This window comes from Lipotes vexillifer, unplaced genomic scaffold (assembly GCF_000442215.2).
Source record: "Lipotes vexillifer unplaced genomic scaffold, Lipotes_vexillifer_v1.1 scaffold3427, whole genome shotgun sequence".
In the NCBI taxonomy this organism is placed as follows: domain Eukaryota; kingdom Metazoa; phylum Chordata; class Mammalia; order Artiodactyla; family Lipotidae; genus Lipotes; species Lipotes vexillifer.
In genome coordinates this window covers 111685-128153 of record NW_006778738.1, presented here as the reverse complement: position 1 = coordinate 128153, position 16469 = coordinate 111685, and the positions used below count along the sequence as shown (strand labels likewise).

The following is a 16469-nucleotide window of genomic DNA, read 5'->3' as shown; positions in this document are numbered from 1 at the left end:
TTTCCCTGCCGTGGAGTTCTGGAATTAAGCTCTTGGGGACTTTACCCAGAAGGGATTGAGTTTTTATTCTTCCAGTCAAACGTTTGGAGACCGCTTTTCCCAAAAACAGCTGAGTATGTGACTTTTATTAAAGTATTGAACACATCTCCTTCAAAAGGGACTGAGCACTTGGCTTCATTCATTAAAGCCTTTAGGGACACTGAAAGGAATACGTGACACTCTCATTAGAGCACTTGGGACACCCCTCCCAAGAGGAATTAGCGTTTGTCACTCTCTCCTTCCCTTTTAAAAGCTTGGAAAACCCCCCTTTGCTCTCCTGTCAATCCCTTTCTTTCCATCTTTCGTCAGTGTCTCTCTTTTACCCACCAGGCCCAATTCTCACCGGACTCTGCCCGAGAGGTGAGCTCCATTGTTTTCTTAGGACGGGTGGGCCAATGGGGGTTGCGAACAGAGGTGGGGCATCAGGGGCCGGGTTTTGAGCCACTGTGTTCCCAGGTCTGGAGTGGTCTGCCGAGTCAAGTACTGCAATAGTCTCCCTGACATCCCCTTCGACCCCAAGTTCATCACCTATCCCTTCGACCAGAACAGGTGAGACTGCGCGTGGGGGTTAGGGAGACGCCTCACTTAGAATATGAGTTCCTTGAGGGCAAGGACTGCTTCTCTTGTTGACTGTTCAGGCATACAGCAGTAGCTAGCACATAATAGTAGGTGCCCCGTAAATATTTAAGAAGCAAGCAGTATCAAGTCTCTTCGAGAGCTACTCGCCTGCTGACTCCAACATGGGGGACATTTCATTCTGAGTTCCTCCCTGGAGGAGCTTAGCCTCTGGGAAGCAAGGATGTGAGGGATAAGGCTGGAATTAGGCAACCATAGTGGGCATGTTTCCCCACCCAGGTTTGTCCAGTACAAAGCGACCTCCTTGGAGAAACAGCACAAACATGATCTCCTGACTGAGCCAGACCTGGGAGTTACCATTGACCTCATCAACCCTGATACCTACCGCATCGACCCCAATGGTGTGTTGGGAGACAGGGAGGGCCTGCCCTAGGCTAGCGAGGGCTGGCTGTGGTCCTCCGTCATAGTCCTCCTCTCACCTTGCTCTCTTCTAGTACTCCTAGATCCAGCTGATGAGAAGCTTTTGGAAGAGGAGATTCAGGCCCCTACCAGCTCCAAGAGGTGAGGGGGTACTGAGTGGGGACTCAGGACTGGCTCTGATGGGAGGAAGGTAGTGGGGTCCTGAGGTGCCCGATTCTCCCGCCCCAGATCCCAGCAGCATGCAAAGGTGGTGCCATGGATGCGGAAGACAGAGTACATCTCCACCGAGTTCAATCGTTATGGCATTTCCAATGAGAAGCCTGAGGTTAAGTAAGTTGTGCTGGGTAGGGAGGGAAAGTGGAGCATTCAGGTATATACAGTGGCCTCTAAAGGCCTTTTTCTTCCTCCCTAGGATTGGGGTTTCTGTGAAGCAGCAGTTCACTGAGGAAGAAATATACAAAGACAGGGATAGCCAGATCACAGCTATTGAGAAGACTTTTGAGGATGCCCAGAAATCCGTAATTGAGGCACTGGGATGGGGGCGTGGGGAGGCAGACAAAGGTGTGGTTCCAGAGCACTTTGTACTCCTTCTCACCCTGTTTTTGCTTCTGCCAGATCTCCCAGCATTACAGCAAGCCCCGAGTGACACCAGTGGAGGTCATGCCTGTCTTTCCAGATTTTAAGGTCAGATCCAGGGCAGGGGGCAGAGAGGGATAGCCTGCCATCCCTGCCTGTCCCAGTCTAACTCCAGTGCCCTCCATCTCCCAGATGTGGATCAACCCTTGCGCTCAGGTAATCTTTGATTCAGACCCCGCCCCCAAGGACACAAGTGGTGCAGCTGCATTGGAGATGATGTCTCAGGCCATGATCAGGTAAGTGGCTCTGCTGTCCACCTTGGCTTGCTTCTTCTTGTCTCTTTCTCCTCACTCATTCTTAACTGCTCCTCCTCTTCCCCAACCAGGGGCATGATGGATGAGGAAGGGAACCAATTTGTGGCTTACTTCCTGCCTGTGGAAGAAACACTGAAGAAACGAAAACGGGACCAGGAAGAGGAGATGGATTATGCACCAGATGACGTGTGCGTGGGTTGGGGTTAGCTTTTGGGTATTGAGAAGTGTCTCCTCTTCTCCCTCACAGGGAAGAACCGGGGCTGACCCTTTCCTCTTTCTCCTCAGGTACGACTACAAGATTGCTCGGGAGTACAACTGGAACGTGAAGAACAAGGCTAGCAAGGGCTACGAGGAGAACTACTTCTTCATCTTCCGAGAGGGCGACGGGGTTTACTACAACGAGCTGGAGACCAGGTACTCCGCACTGTTCTCCCTCGCTCACGTCAGCCTGGGCTTCTACTTCAGTACCCTGGGGTATGCCGGAGCCACCTTGCAGGCCATTTATACCTGAAGATTCGCCACGTGCATTTGTAAGAGCAGAAGCCTGTTCACGCACGTGGGCTGGACCTGGTTCTAACACAAGAACCCAGAAAAAACCTTTACTTAACGCTGGAGATATTTAGAGCTTTTACGTAGGGTAGGACTACCAAGTTTACCGATACTAATAAGAGACTTCGTGTAAGAGTAAACAGAGTAAACAGAGCTAAAGTATGGAGTAATACATAAAACTAGCATGAATGTTTTAAATGAAGCGCTAGATACCCAAGTTCAAAAAACATGACCCCCCAGACTTCCCTGATGGTTAAAAGTTTACTGCTGTGTTGGGACCCTTGGTGTAAGGTTGGGAAAGTGTGACCTGGAGTTTCTATTTAAAGGAGAGATCCAAATTCTGATCCCATTAAGACAGGCAAAAAAATCTAAAAGGGGGCTTCCCTGGTGGCACAGTGGTTGAGAGTCCACCTGCCGATGCAGGGGACATGGGTTCATGACCCAGTCCGGGAAGATCCCACATGCCGCGGAGCGGCTGGGCCCGTGAGCCATGGCCACTGAGCCTGCGCATCCGGAGCCCGTGCTCCGCAATGGGAGAGGCCACAACAGTGAGGCCCGCATACCGCACACACACACACAAAATCTAAAAGGCACAGTGGGCTGCTGGGGGCTGGGTGACCTGGAGCTCTTGGCAACCTCCAAGGGGCACTGTGACCCAGCACAGCAACCCATTTGCCGCTATGCTTGGGGTGGGGGTGTGGGGTGGCAGCGAGGCAACAAAGGCCCAGGGGGGGGGGTCACAGAATCTTATTTTCCAAAAGCCAGAAATCCAGATTATGTTCTTTTAAAGTGTTGGTATCTGGTTCACATTCAAGTCTCTTTCTTTATACGTTTATGTGTATGTGTACAGGGCATACATATACACATATATAAAGTGCAGGGCAACCAAACTGCTATCCTGACGGCTGTCATGCCGCCTGTCCCTCACCCCCAAGTTTAGTCTCCTTTATTCAGTCTGTATTTATTCTGGTCTGCTCTAGGCTAAGCACAGATGAGTAAGGATGGGTAAGAACCATATTAGACCACATTCCCCACGGGGGTCCTTAACTGAATCTCATGCACCCCTCCCCTAACTCCACCACCGCAGGGTCCGCCTAAGTAAGCGCCGAGCCAAGGCTGGGGTTCAGTCGGGTACCAATGCCCTGCTTGTGGTCAAACACCGGGACATGAATGAGAAGGAACTAGAAGCCCAGGTAACAAGCACCACTGACCCAGGGCACCCATGGGGAGGGTGGTAGTTCGTGAGGAGTGGGGCAGGAACCAGATCGATCACCCTCCCCTTCCCCTCAACCCTGCTGCTCCCAGGAGGCACGGAAGGCCCAGCTGGAGAACCACGAACCCGAGGAGGAAGAAGAGGAGGAAATGGAGACGGAAGAGAAAGAAGCTGGGGGCTCAGGTAAAGCTGGACGGGCCAAACTCTGGGAGCCCTGGGAGGGTGGGGAACTGGGTCTTACTGCTGCTTGCTCCTTCACAGATGAGGAACGAGAGAAGGGCAGCAGCAGTGAGAAGGAAGGCAGCGAGGATGAGCGCTCAGGCAGTGAGAGTGAACGGGAGGAGGGTGACAGGGACGAGGCGAGTGACAAGAGTGGCAGCGGTGAGGATGAAAGCAGTGAGGATGAGGCCCGGGCTGCCAGGGACAAAGAGGAGATCTTCGGCAGTGATGCTGATTCGGAGGACGACGCTGACTCTGACGATGAGGACCGAGGACGGGCCCCCGGCAGTGACAATGATTCAGACAGTGGCAGCGATGGGGGTGGCCAGCGGAGCCGGAGCGCCAGTCCCTTCCCCAGTGGCAGCGAGCATTCTGCTCAGGAGGATGGCAGTGAAGCCGCAGCTTCTGATTCCAGTGAAGCTGAAAGTGACAGTGATTGAGTCCCAGGGCCTTCAGGGCTGATGCAGATAGTTATTTCGTGCAGGAAGGCACTTTTCAAGTGGTCTCTTTGTGAGCCTTTTGCTTTGTTTCCCTCTCCTCCAAACCTCTGCTGTTAATAAAGCCAACTTCTCTTTACTTACCCTCCCAGGCACCATGGTCTCATTCTCCTGCCCCCCACCCCCACCCCCGCACCCTTGGTGCTTAAGGCACAGAAGCAAAGCCCACAAAGGCAGGGCCACAGGCAGGTTTTTCATGAAATGTAGCATAACAAAGGTCAGAATCCTTTTTGTTTGTTTGTTTGTTTTTTTTTTCCAAAATAAGCCCAGACCATTAAACAAGTGAAACTCCAACAAATAAGTCTTCTCCAACAGCGAGAAAAACTGTACAGTTACTCAAAGCTGATTCTGCCGGTGGGGCTGGGAATAGAAGGGCGAGTGAAATCATGGTGGAGGGGCAGGGGCCGGGGAGGGTCGGGAGTGGATCAGGGTCCTGCCCATCAGAGTGGGGCCGCCTGCGTCCTGCACACTCTGCTGACAGGTGGGGGGAGGGGGGCAACTCTTGCCTCCCACTGTGTATGGGGGTGTCCCTCACTGCCTCCCAGGGCCAGGAAGACCCAGCTCACCCCGATGGGTAGTGAACAAGACAGGACTGGCTGGGAAGAGGTGAGGGTCTCTAAGAGGAACACCCTGCTGATTCCAAAACGAGGTGGCCCCTGTCCATCCCACTTCCCCGGGCTAGGAGAGGATTGGAGAAGCCCTGGGAGTTGGAGGGGAATGAGCAAAGGCACAGAAACATGGAGGGGCCGGGGTGGGGGACTTGCATAGGTTGATGAGTGTGCAAGAGGTACATAAATAAACCTGACACCCTACCCAGCCCGGCACTGGGAGAGGAGGTGGGGACCTAGAGCAGGTCCCCAGGGCCACCCCACCCCCTGGCTTCCTCCCTCTCCCTGGGCTCAGAGTTGAGGGAGGTCCAGACCAGGAGAGCAGAGGCAAGAAGGTCTGGGGAATGGGTGAGTGCAGGGAGGGTGGTGGTTTTAAAATTTTTTTTTTTGGTTTTTTTTTTTCCCAACATTTTGTATCTTTAATAACATACACAATGGTTACCAGCCATATTCATAACAAAAGTTATTCATAAAATGTATCTAAAAATAACATTTTTTCCTTTTCGGTGTGAAAAGCTTGAGAATGTCCCAATGGGGGGGGGCGGTTGAGGGGGACAGGGAGTTGGAATAGAGGACCCTGGCTTCCCTACAGCCTGAACCCCCAAATCCCTTCCCTCCACCTGGGCCCCAGCATAACCCCTCAGGAGGAACAGGGATCAGAGGGTCTGTATGACTCTGGGACTGGGACGAATCTCTGGCTTATGATATAGTGTTCCACTTAAGTGAGGTCATGACAGAATGGGGGGTGGGGGTGGGATAAGGGTGAAAGAAAAGGGGATGGGGGTGGGGAAAGAAACCAAAAACCATCCCCTTTCCCTTATTCCTTACCCCCAAGTCTTTCAGCAACCAGACCTGGGAGTGGAGAAGGGTTTGTGTCGGTGGGGGAAGGAGACATTAAGGCAACAGACTTCCTGACCTCACTGGCTGCCCTGGCTCCCAGCCTTCAACCTCTGCATCTGGGGAGCCAGGGCTGGGGGCAAGTGGGGAAGGGCTAGAGGGGTCTGGAGGAGAGGGCTCTGCCCTCTCCCCTCGTAAAGTTCAGGCTCCCCCTGCCACTTTCTTGGCTCAGAGAGAGGCCTGGGGATTCTAAAAATGAGAGGGAATGATCAGAGAGAAAAACCGTTAAGAACTATATAAATATGTATCTTAAATAGGCCTAAGAAATTAATTGCAGAGAACCTCTGATAAACAGGGCAAAAGGAGGTGAGTGAGAGGAGAGTGGCTCCTGTCCTTGGGGAATGATGGGAATGGGGAAGGCGGAGAAGGCGGCAAGGAGGTGAGGGGGGCGGGGGGCGGGGGGAGGGGGAGAGAGACAGCGCGCCAAGACAGACACGCTCCTCACCCGCCTTTATCTCCTCAGCTCCTCTCAAATAACTTCAGAAGAGCAGATTATCTACCTCACTCATCTCTCCCCAAATGTCAGATGGTTCTGAGCAGGCCCCACAAGACAGTGGGTCAGTGAGTCTCTGGGGGAGACTGTTTCCTTGGGAGGGGCAGGTGGCCGGCAGTCTGGAGGAGGCAGGGGTGGGACGGGGCCAGGTGGGGGATGAAGGAGGGAAGGAGGGGGCAGGCAGGCTGGCCAGTCCCTGCCCCCTTTATCCTGGCTGCCCCCTACCTCCCTGGGCCTCAGCAGAGATCCCTCGACGGGCCTGGGAGTGAGCAAGGCATGTGCCAATGTTAAACAAAAGTTAAAAGGGTGAGAGAGTAGAAAAATATTAGAATGTATAGCTGAGCCAGCCCACCCTCTCGCTGTCGCGGAGAAGCCCGTTGGGGGTTGGCCCCCGCCCGCCGCCCGGGGAGCCTATGGGTGCGCTGGGCTGTGGGTCCCGTCAGATGGTGGAGGTTTTGTCTGTCCCATCTGTGGTAAGAAAGGGAGGAAGGGAGGAAGGTCAGGAGCTGGCGGGAGGCCCAAGAAAAGGTGCTCAGGTAGCCTGTCATCCCAGTCAGGCCCTCCCTGGAGTCCGGCCTCCCCTGGGGACCCCTCAGGATGACTCTGAGTTGCTCAGTTCAGAGGTGGAGACGCTGGTGGGTAGGTGGGAGCTGGGTCAGGGAAAGAGGAAATGCTCACCACCCAAGGCGTGTTCTGTCATGCTCAGACACAGAGACTCCAGAGTGGGATTGATCTCCAGGTCAGGCCCAGGGACCGGGCAGTCTGGGTCGGAGACAGGAGAATGGAAGCAGTTAAGAACTGGACTGGGGTGAAAGGTAGAGTCATGAAGACAAAGGCTGGTATGAGGGAGAGGCTGAGGGGGATGAGAGGGAAAGGGAGGAAGGGAAAGTAAAGGCAAGAGACAGAGACACAGAGAATGTAAGACATGCACACACTTGGATGGAAGGTATGACTGGGCAGAGTTGAAGGACAGACAGGCCTCGGAGTGCCACTAAGAAGGCAGAGGTGATGATGGCAAGGGCAGAGGCTTGGCAACACAGAGAAAGGCTGACAGGAAGTAATGTAAAGCTGGGGGAGCTGCTTGGAGGCCACGACTATTTTGGACACACTACACGTTCCCTTGGGCACAGTGAGGGCACCTGCCCTGAGCACTGGGCAGCCCCGTGCTCCCTGACTGATGACTTGCTTTGTACTTGGTGCGGAAGCTTAATTAGAACCGTTCCCTCCCACCTGGACTTGCTCCTCTGTCAGGATGCTGTGGGGGAAGGCCTAGCAGGCACAGCAAATCTGGACAGCAGCCATGGGGGCTGGTCTTCATACAGCCTCTCAAAGGGCCTCCTGTTCTGGAACCTGGGCAAGAGCCCACTAGGTCTCTGGGCAGACCTGACACCACCCACTGCTTAAAACCCTTCCTGGGCTCCTCACTGCTTCTAGAGGAACTCTAAGCTTTCTACCTAGGTTTAGAAGACCCTGCTCTTTCGCGCTCCAGCTTCACCTCTCACGACCTCACCTCTGAACCCATGAGCCATGTCAGACCATCTAACTGTCTCTCCTTAATAAAAAAAAATTTTGACCTTGGGCAAATCACCTCTCTGAGACTCAGATTCATGACTAATAAGATGGGAATAGTATCAGTGCCTTCACATGTGCAGTTGGGAGGATTTCATTCAACAGTGCAGAAAAGCTGTCTGACACACAGTCTAGCACACTGGCATACTGGTGAAAAGAACTGTTCTCATTTTTTACTCCTGTAATTCATCCACCTAGTCATTTAATATCATTTACAGATGCCTATCATGTGCCAAGCCCTGTGCTAGGATGAATGGGACAAATGGGGTCTCCTGCCTCCCAGAGATGGCAGTTCGCATAATCTCATAAAGAATCCCTATTGATTTGGCTATTTGTGACATGAAGAGTTTAAGGTCACAGGCAAATCTAAGCTCTCTCTAGAGGCAGCCCTTTCCAAACCAGCCTTATCTGCTTCTGCAGCCTCAGTGCCCAGCAGCAGGCCTGGCACAGGGAGTCACCCCTGACTTACTGAGCAAGGCAGGGCTAGTGCTTCTCTAACCTCCCTTTTGCCCACTTTGCCCTCATTCTAATCTCCCATCTCTAGGCTGATCTGTGAGCAGAGGGGAAGACAGACCTTCCACCCTTTAGTGTAGAACCCATTCCAAGAGCTGAAGTCTACTGGTTCCTGCTTGGTCACCTGGCTCCTGAAAGAATGCCAGTGGACTGACAGGCAGGACTCCCTTCTATAGACACCTGGCTGCTGTGACTGTCTCATCCCCTCCACCCTTCCAAACTGAGTACTTAATGATTCTCGAAGAAGATGGGGACAGAGACCAGTATGAACACTTAGATTATGACACAGGGAGGGAGAGAGATAGAGATGGGGGGTGGGGTGGGAATGAGGAGTGAGAGAAGATGACAGGGAGGGGGAGAAAGACAGAAGGACAGAGAGACAGAACACATGCAAGGGATAGTGTGTACAAGACCCAGAAGAGAAAAGAAAGGCCAGCTAAGGGTGCTGTTGAGGCCGAGTCGTAAGGGTGGGCACTGTACCTGGAGGGAACATGAGAATGGCCTGGGGGGACGAGTGGACCGGGAGCGAGTGGGTCCGCTGCACAGAGCTGCGGCTCTGGCTGGGCATGCTGTTGCTGCCTCCAGGGTTGGCGAACCACAGGTTCTGCATGTGGCATGGGAGAGAGAAAGCAGTGGGTGAGCGGGGAAGAGGCCCAGACCCAGAAGTGGTGGAGCTGGCAGAGTCGTCCCCTCCCCTCTAGGCTGGGCCCAGACACAGAGATATGGACACATATCTCAGGCACCACCACCCCAACCCCAGAAGTGCCAGGTCCTTTGCTTCCAGCTGGCTCACCTGTCGGCCCTGGCCCCCAAGGCTGGGGCTGGTGAGGGCATGTCGAGGGGAGATGCCCCCAATGCCCGAGGGGCTCAGAAGGCCCATTCTGCCAGGCGGAAGGGCCCGGGGAGGCATTGGGAACTGCCGCTGGGTCCGCCGGGTCACCCCCATCCCCACAGAGCCAGCTATGGGGAGTGAGTTGGAGCCAAACGCCCAGCTGTGAGAGAGCAGAAGGCAGGGTGTCAGTTTAGGTGGATGGGGCCCATCTGTTCACCTCTTCCTCACACCCCCCCGCAGCCCCCATGGGTAGACAGAACACAGATCTGCTCTGAGCAGGGATTCCCTGTCCAAGTCCCTGCTCTGTACATTGTCTCCTCCTGCCCCAAGGGTACTCCCAGGATGGAGACGGGGAGTATACGAAGGTTTCCTCAAGTCCACTCAAAGTAGTTCTCCTAACTTCAATTCTCAAGCACAATATTTCTGTTGTTTGGAGTGAGAAGGGACTTCAGAGTCCTCTGCACACAGGTGAGGAGAACACGGGACAGGCAAGGGGCCAGCTATGGGGACATGTGCTGGTTTTGCCAGCTCAGCACTCTATTCTAATGGAAAATCAGGGACCACCTGATTTTCTTATGGCAAAGTCCTCACTGGGTGACTTATATAAAGACACCCAGTTACTGAATGAGTATAACAGGATTCCCAGCCCAGAACGCAATCACCCCTCTAGGCACTATCTGTCAACCAACGAGGGCCTAGGGAGGGAAGTCCCTGTGCCCTGGCCGCCCGCCTACCCTTTCTGCTGCCGGTAGTTCTGCATCTCTAGTGCGGCTTTGCGCGGGAAGGTCCGGAGGAGCTTCAGCACTTGCTGTTTCCAGGACAGCAGCCGTTTCTTCTGCGTTTCCGTGAAAGCCTAGAATTAGGGGGGTGAAAGAGGTGTGTGTGCTTCTTTCACATTTGCCTTCTGTCCATTTGCTCAAATATTTATCAACTGCCTGTGCTGGTCAAAGCTGGGACACAGAGGTGACCTGTGCTCACGGAGCTTACAGTTTAGTTGGGGAGAAGATACACACGCATTCATAACAGTGATAAATGCTGTGAGGGAGAAGCACAGGAGGCACAAGAAACCTGATGTTATGAGGGGCTGGTCAAGGCATCCCTGAGATACAGATGTATCAACTGAGATCTGAGGGGCCAGCAGACGGGAGGGGGACTTACTCCCCAGAGGATTATGTACTAAAGCTCTAAGAATGAGCGCTCAGGGGCATCCACTGAACCCAACACTGGGAAGGATGAGGGCTGAAGAGGTGGGCACGTGCCAGTCAGGCAGGGCCCTATTGGTTATATAAGGAATGTTGGTCCTGGGAGTGATGGGGCAGCCTTTCCCTTCTTGGCACCCCTAGAGAAGGCCTCACCTCATGAGTCAGGCACTTTTCGATGAGCTGGAGGTAACTGGTGATGTTCTCCTCGTCTGGTCGGGACACCAGCAGCTGGGTGCACACTTGGGGACATGGGAGAGGGCAGGAGGTTAGCTACCAGCATGCCCTCTGCCATGTTCCAGCTTCCCTGGCCCAGCTGGGTGGCACAGAAGGTGGGTCAGGAAACTCATGCTGGATGAGTACTAGCTATGTGCCAAGCACTGTACCTGGCTTATCACGAGGATATATAAAGTGCCCACCATAGTGCCTGGCATAAAGCAGATGTGAAGTTAATGATACCTTTTCTCCTTTTTAAGTCTTGCAACAGTGTCATCAATGTAGGCATTTTTAGTCTGAGGCTCAGAGAGGTTGAGTCACTTGTCCCACGCCACACAGCTAAAAGAACTTAGACCTGGGACTTCCCTGGTGGTGCAGTAGTTAAGAACCCGCCTGCCAATGCAGGGGACACGGGTTCGAGCCCTGGTCCGGGAAAATCCCACAGGCCGCGGAGCAACTAAGCCCATGCGCCACAACTACCGAGCCTGCGCTCTAGAGCCCACACGCCACAACTACTGGAGCCCGCGCACCTAGAGCCCGTGCTCTGCAACAAGAGAAGCCACTGTAACGAGAAGCCCACGCACTGAAATGGAAGAGTAGCCGTGCCGCTCGCCACAACTAGAGAAAGCCCGTGTGCAGCAATGAAGACCCAATGAAGCCAAAAATAAATAAATAAATAAATTTATATATTAAAAAAAAGAAAACAAACTTATTAAAAAAAAAAGAAACAACTTAAACCCAAGTGTAAAGTTGCCTACACTGTGCTGCCTTAGGAAAAGGCGAGCCCATTAAGAGCTTCACCATACCCATCCCGTGGACTTCAGTCCCCTCTGAAAGAACCAACGGATTCGCCTTATCTGTTCACTCCTTACTGTATGCAGTTTCCACTGACACAACGTCCCATCTTCTGCTCAGGCTGGAGACACTTTGAGGGTAAGGGCTGTCTCCCACCGTCAGCCTGGACGTACCCGAGGGCAGGGGCCCTGTCATCTCAGTCTTAGCCACTCTCTGTAGTGCTCTAATCCCCAGAGTGCTTTGAAAAGTTTTGCTTCCATCATTTAAACTGGATTTGACCTTTGATACCTGGGTTCACTTGGCACCCTGCCCCAGAATTTCCTGCTGGGCCCTGGGTGGTCTCACCTTTGCCCATCACCCGTGTAAACTGACTGGGGATGTCTCCATCAGCGACAGGAGCCGGGGCTGTCTCACTGCCATCAGTGGGAGCTGGAGCTGGTGGAGGGGGGTAGCCCTCTGCAGCTGGAGGGTCCTTGGCCTCACTGCCCTTGTCTGTGCCAGGGTGAGCCAGGGGGGGCTCTGCACCTGGCAGCGGCGGCTCCCCCCGGCCCCCGTCCTTGGCAGTAGAGGTGGTGGCGGTGGTGGCAGCCACAGTGGCCTGAAGGACACTGTAGGCCTTGATGGGGGTGATGATGATCTGCTGCAGCTCCTGCAGAGCGTTTCGCAGATTCCCGCCTTCCAGCACATCCTGAGTGGGGAAGACACAGCCTGGGTCACATGCCAACCCCCAGAGCTACGTAGAATGACTATACATGTGGGGTCAAACAGTCCCTGCAGAGAGCTGGTGGGACCCTGGGTCCCAGCACACAGAGAAGGCAGGTAAGGGCACTGCCACAGCATACACACACACACGTGCACAAACACACACATTTGTACATACACAGTCCCTGTTCCCCCCTCAAGGTAGAGTCCCACGGAGCTTAGAGGGTGGGGCCTCAGGGTCTCACCGAGGATGGAACCAGATTCAGACCCAGAGATCTGGACTAAGACACTGAAGGGGGCAAAAACCAGAAGGTAAGTGGCAGGGAAAGGGAAAAAGGGATGCAAATCAAGGCAGATGAGTAAGGAGAGTGAGCGGATAAGAAACAACCAACTGGAAAGAGAGATCATGCACACAGGGGAGACACTCTGGTCTATCAGAAAGAGCTGTTAGAAATGGAAAAGTGAAATGGAAGTGAGGGGCTGAGTCAACAAACAAGATTCTGGAGACACAGGCCAGGAGAGACAGGGAGGAGAGCCTCTTAGCTTAGCCACAGCAAGTGAGCCCTGTGATCCGACCTGCACTTGGTCCTTGGACCCTGGTTCCCTAGGGCTGGGGAGGTCCCGAGGTGGGGGCCACATGGGCAACAATGCTGACCCAGAGACTTCAGCCACTAGCACCACTGGGTAGCCAGTTGGCCTTGGATGGGGATACCAGGTCCTCACCTTCTCCAGGGATTTGAGGACACTCTGCCTCTCGCGCAGCTTCTGGATGCTCAGGGCTATCTTGTGGCGGGCACCTTTGGTGACATTCTGCGGTAGGGCAGAAGGGGATAGGAAGCTGGAAATGGGAGGCTGAGGTACTCAAGGTGCCCCAACAAGGCCCAAAGAGACAGAGGAGGCTTGGGCTGCAAGGGTAATGTCAAAATGGTACTGCCCCCAACCCCGCCCTGATGGTCCCCTCGGCTTTACCTGAGACTCCAAGTGCTGCTCAGTCAGTGTCATCATCTCCTCATAGCTCATCTGTGAGAAGAGGGCCGCGTACTTGTGCAAGCGGAGGCTCTTAAGCCACGAGGGCACATCTGTGGAAAAGAAGGGAGGGTCTAAGATCAGGAATCTGGCCCTGGTGACAGATGTGGGGAAGGACCAGGCATAAATCACAGGCAGACTTAAAAGCTGTAGACAATTGGAAGGAGGTAGGTAGAAGCCAAGGGTCCATAAGCTACCTTCTTCTGTCCAGCCAGACCCTTCCAGGTGGCCTTCCCTGGTCAGAACACCCGATCCTCCTGAGTTGCTGGGTTGGATGTGTACTAGGATGACCTCTGATGTCTTTAAAAGTATTCCTGGAACCTCTATTCCATCAGTTACCTCTGTGTCCTGGCTTTCTTGTCAGACTGGTGTGCCTGAGGGTAGGGGCTTTTCCCCCATCAGACTGGGACCTGTGGGGGTCCTCTGCCCAGTCTTAAGCCCTAAGGGCAGGGCCTGTCCACTCCTCAGACCTGTCCCCTTCTCGGGGATGGAGTGGGGGAGAGGAAGAATCGGGTGGGGAGGGACAGGACAGGTGGGGTGGCAGCTACAAGCTCTCTTCTGTCCTTGTAAGTTCTGCGGAAGCCTCTTCAGGAGGGTCCTAGTGTTACTCTCCCCCACTGTACCTTTCATGCCACTGCCGTCCTCCTGAAAAGTGTTCCGGCTGGAGCCCTGCTCCTCCGTCTGCTCGCTGCCAGAGGAGGCCACGCTGCTCTGGGGCGAGAGGGGTGCGTGGTCGGGCGTGGTGAAAGCAGCCCGGGCCCCAAGCTCCTCTGGACTCGGCCACTCACCAGGGGCCTGGGGGCTCGTGGGGATGAGCGACATGGAGCGCTTCAGCGGGCTGGGGTGGATTTGGCAGGGGAGACCTGGCCGGAGGGGAAGAGAGGCAAGAGGTCAGGCTTGGGGATCTGACCACAGGAGACTGTGTCCCCCTGGTCAGTGCCATGGACGGCAGCTCAGCCCTGGAATTCAACAAGAGGAAGGGACCCTGGGGTCTGAGGGGAACCACCTATCAGGTACTGCTGGTTCCCTCACTCCTCCACCCCCTAATCCATCAGCAAGCCCTCAGCCACTTCTCTGAACTGCTCCACTTCCTCTGCTAGCACCCTGGGCCAAGTCACTGGCGTCCCTAGCTGGAATTACTGTCACAACCTCCTCACCGGTTTCTTGCCTTCATCCTTGCCCCCTACAGTCTAATCAACTCACAACAGCCACACTGATCCTTCTTAAAAATGCAAACCTGACCCAGCCAGTCCCCGATTAAATCTTAGCTGTAGCTTCCCTTCGCACTGAGAATAAAATTCAAACTCTTCCCCCGACACCTACAAGGCCCTGCAGGATCTGGGCCCTGCTCACCTCTGACTTCTCATCTCTCATGACTCACCCCTTTGGTTCAAGCCCTTCTAGCCTTTGCCGCACACCCACCCAATTTGTTCCTGGAACACTCAGGCTTGTTCCAGCCTCAGGACTTCTGTGCTTGCTCGCTCTTCTTGTTCTCCTGATCTTAGCAGTTGGCTCCCCCAGGTCTCATCTCAAACAATCACCTCTTCTGAGGCTTTCCCTGAACCCTCAGTCAGCAGTAGCTGTCCCCCACCAACCCCCTATCATATCACTCTGCCTTATCTTTTTTTTTTTTTGCGGTACTCGGGCCTCTCACTGTTGTGGCCTCTCCCGTTGCGGCTCAGAGGCCATGGCTCACGGGCCCAGCCGCTCCGCGGCATGTGGGATCCTCCCAGACCGGGGCATGAACCCGTGTCCCCTGCATCGGCAGGCGGACTCTCAACCACTGCACCACCAGGGAAGCCCCGCTGCCTTATCTTTCTTACAGCACCTATCACAGCTTGAAATGACCTTATCTAGCTTTTTGTTCACTTGCTTATTAACTGTACGCCCCTCCTACAAGACCTGTGACAGCAGGGCCCTGTCCTGTCTTAAACATCACTGTATCCTCAGTAATTACAATGGGGCCTCGACTAGAGGAGGTTCTTCGCTACTTGCAAAGCAAGTGAGTGAAGTACATAAACTGCTTCCTCAACATCTCTGTTATTGGGCTTCAGCACCTCCCAAAGATTTTTCCTATACTGAGCCCAAATCAGGGTGAATTCAGGCCCTCATCCACAGGATGTTTCACATCCGCCATCCATCCCATTGCTGAGGTAAGAAAAAGGATCCAACTTGATTTTTAACCATTCTAAGGACAGGGCAGGTTCCCATGAGCTTCCAGACCTTTACAAGTGCCATTCCCTCCCCCTAGCTCACCGCTCGTCCACCCTTATCTGCCACCCACTTCAGCCTTCACTCCTGGCTCAAGTGTTCCCTCTTCTGTGACTCCTTCCTCTGCGTTCCCTGGGCCCCTGTGCTACCTCAAGTCCAGCACTTACTGCCCCCTTCACTAGCCTGCCTCACAGTGGACTCTGGGCTTCTGCAGGATGGCAGCAAGCCTGCCCAATCATTTCTATACCTCCAGGTCAGGGCAAGATACACAGGAATTTTCAAAGTTTCACTAAGTCCAAAAGGAGGGCACCCACCATCCTAAGGGTGCTAAGGGGGCCTCTGAGCTTGACACAGGAAATCTAGAAGTATCCCAAGTCAAAAAAAGAAAAGGCAACAAAGCCAAAAAGCCTCACCCTGGGTAGGTGAGAACATCAAGGCCTGGGGAACTGAAGTCCTTTGCCCCAGTTCCCACAAAGAGTTGGGAGGCAGAGACAGAAGAACCCCAGCCTTGTTTCTGATGGAAAGGCTGGGATTCCTGCCAGTGCTACACTGACACCCAGCCTTAGAAGGACAACCAGCCTGGTACAGGTCCCCAAAGCACCCTCCCTCATCTGTGACAGTTATCTATGATACTAGCCAGGAAGTCACCTGAGGGAGAGGGCAGTGCATTGATCCCACCCACTAAGGCTAGCCTCCTCCCCCTATCTGTGACTTCTGGGGTTCTCTGCAAGGGGCTCCTCCAAGCCTCTGGACTCCGAGAAGATGTCACCCTCTGGGCCCTGGCGGGGGGCTGGGTAACCCTTAACACAGGCCTTTTTTTTTTGCCTGTCTTGGTGTTCCTGGCTTCCTCCTTCTTCCCTTCTCAAGCAAGAAGCGGGAAGGCGAGGCTGAGAGGGCTGGAAATGATTCTGATTGGAACGATTGTGCAGTTCCTGAGGAGCCCTTTTTGGACCCACGCTGGGGTGGAGGCTGGCCACAGCATGAGAACCATAAAAACAGGAATGC

General features: G+C 54.0%; 2 protein-coding genes across 3 annotated transcripts in view; one reads left to right on the top strand and one right to left on the bottom strand.

Moving 5' to 3' along the window:
• Nucleotides 1-4701, top strand: part of PAF1 (PAF1 component of Paf1/RNA polymerase II complex) — a 5130-nt gene extending 429 nt beyond the window's left edge. The window contains exons 2-14 of one of the 2 annotated variants that reach the window (XM_007451776.1): nucleotides 370-399; nucleotides 496-588; nucleotides 895-1016; nucleotides 1110-1176; nucleotides 1264-1365; nucleotides 1448-1553; nucleotides 1651-1719; nucleotides 1804-1907; nucleotides 1997-2113; nucleotides 2211-2339; nucleotides 3562-3667; nucleotides 3780-3870; nucleotides 3949-4701. In XM_007451776.1, the coding sequence (XP_007451838.1) occupies nucleotides 370-399; nucleotides 496-588; nucleotides 895-1016; nucleotides 1110-1176; nucleotides 1264-1365; nucleotides 1448-1553; nucleotides 1651-1719; nucleotides 1804-1907; nucleotides 1997-2113; nucleotides 2211-2339; nucleotides 3562-3667; nucleotides 3780-3870; nucleotides 3949-4346 (1534 nt within the window). In that variant the 3' untranslated portion in view covers nucleotides 4347-4701. The remainder of the gene's footprint in view (nucleotides 1-369; nucleotides 400-495; nucleotides 589-894; nucleotides 1017-1109; nucleotides 1177-1263; nucleotides 1366-1447; nucleotides 1554-1650; nucleotides 1720-1803; nucleotides 1908-1996; nucleotides 2114-2210; nucleotides 2340-3561; nucleotides 3668-3779; nucleotides 3871-3948) is intronic. The other variant, XM_007451777.1, reaches the window with a different exon arrangement.
• Nucleotides 4702-6840: 2139 nt separating this feature from the next.
• The window catches only part of SAMD4B (sterile alpha motif domain containing 4B), a 22244-nt gene continuing 12615 nt past the window's right edge, over nucleotides 6841-16469 (bottom strand). Inside the window, 10 exon segments of the mRNA XM_007472191.1 lie at nucleotides 6841-6869; nucleotides 7080-7163; nucleotides 8964-9087; nucleotides 9277-9475; nucleotides 10050-10168; nucleotides 10671-10756; nucleotides 11871-12213; nucleotides 12951-13037; nucleotides 13197-13306; nucleotides 13877-14116. Coding sequence (XP_007472253.1) covers nucleotides 6841-6869; nucleotides 7080-7163; nucleotides 8964-9087; nucleotides 9277-9475; nucleotides 10050-10168; nucleotides 10671-10756; nucleotides 11871-12213; nucleotides 12951-13037; nucleotides 13197-13306; nucleotides 13877-14116 — 1421 coding nt within the window.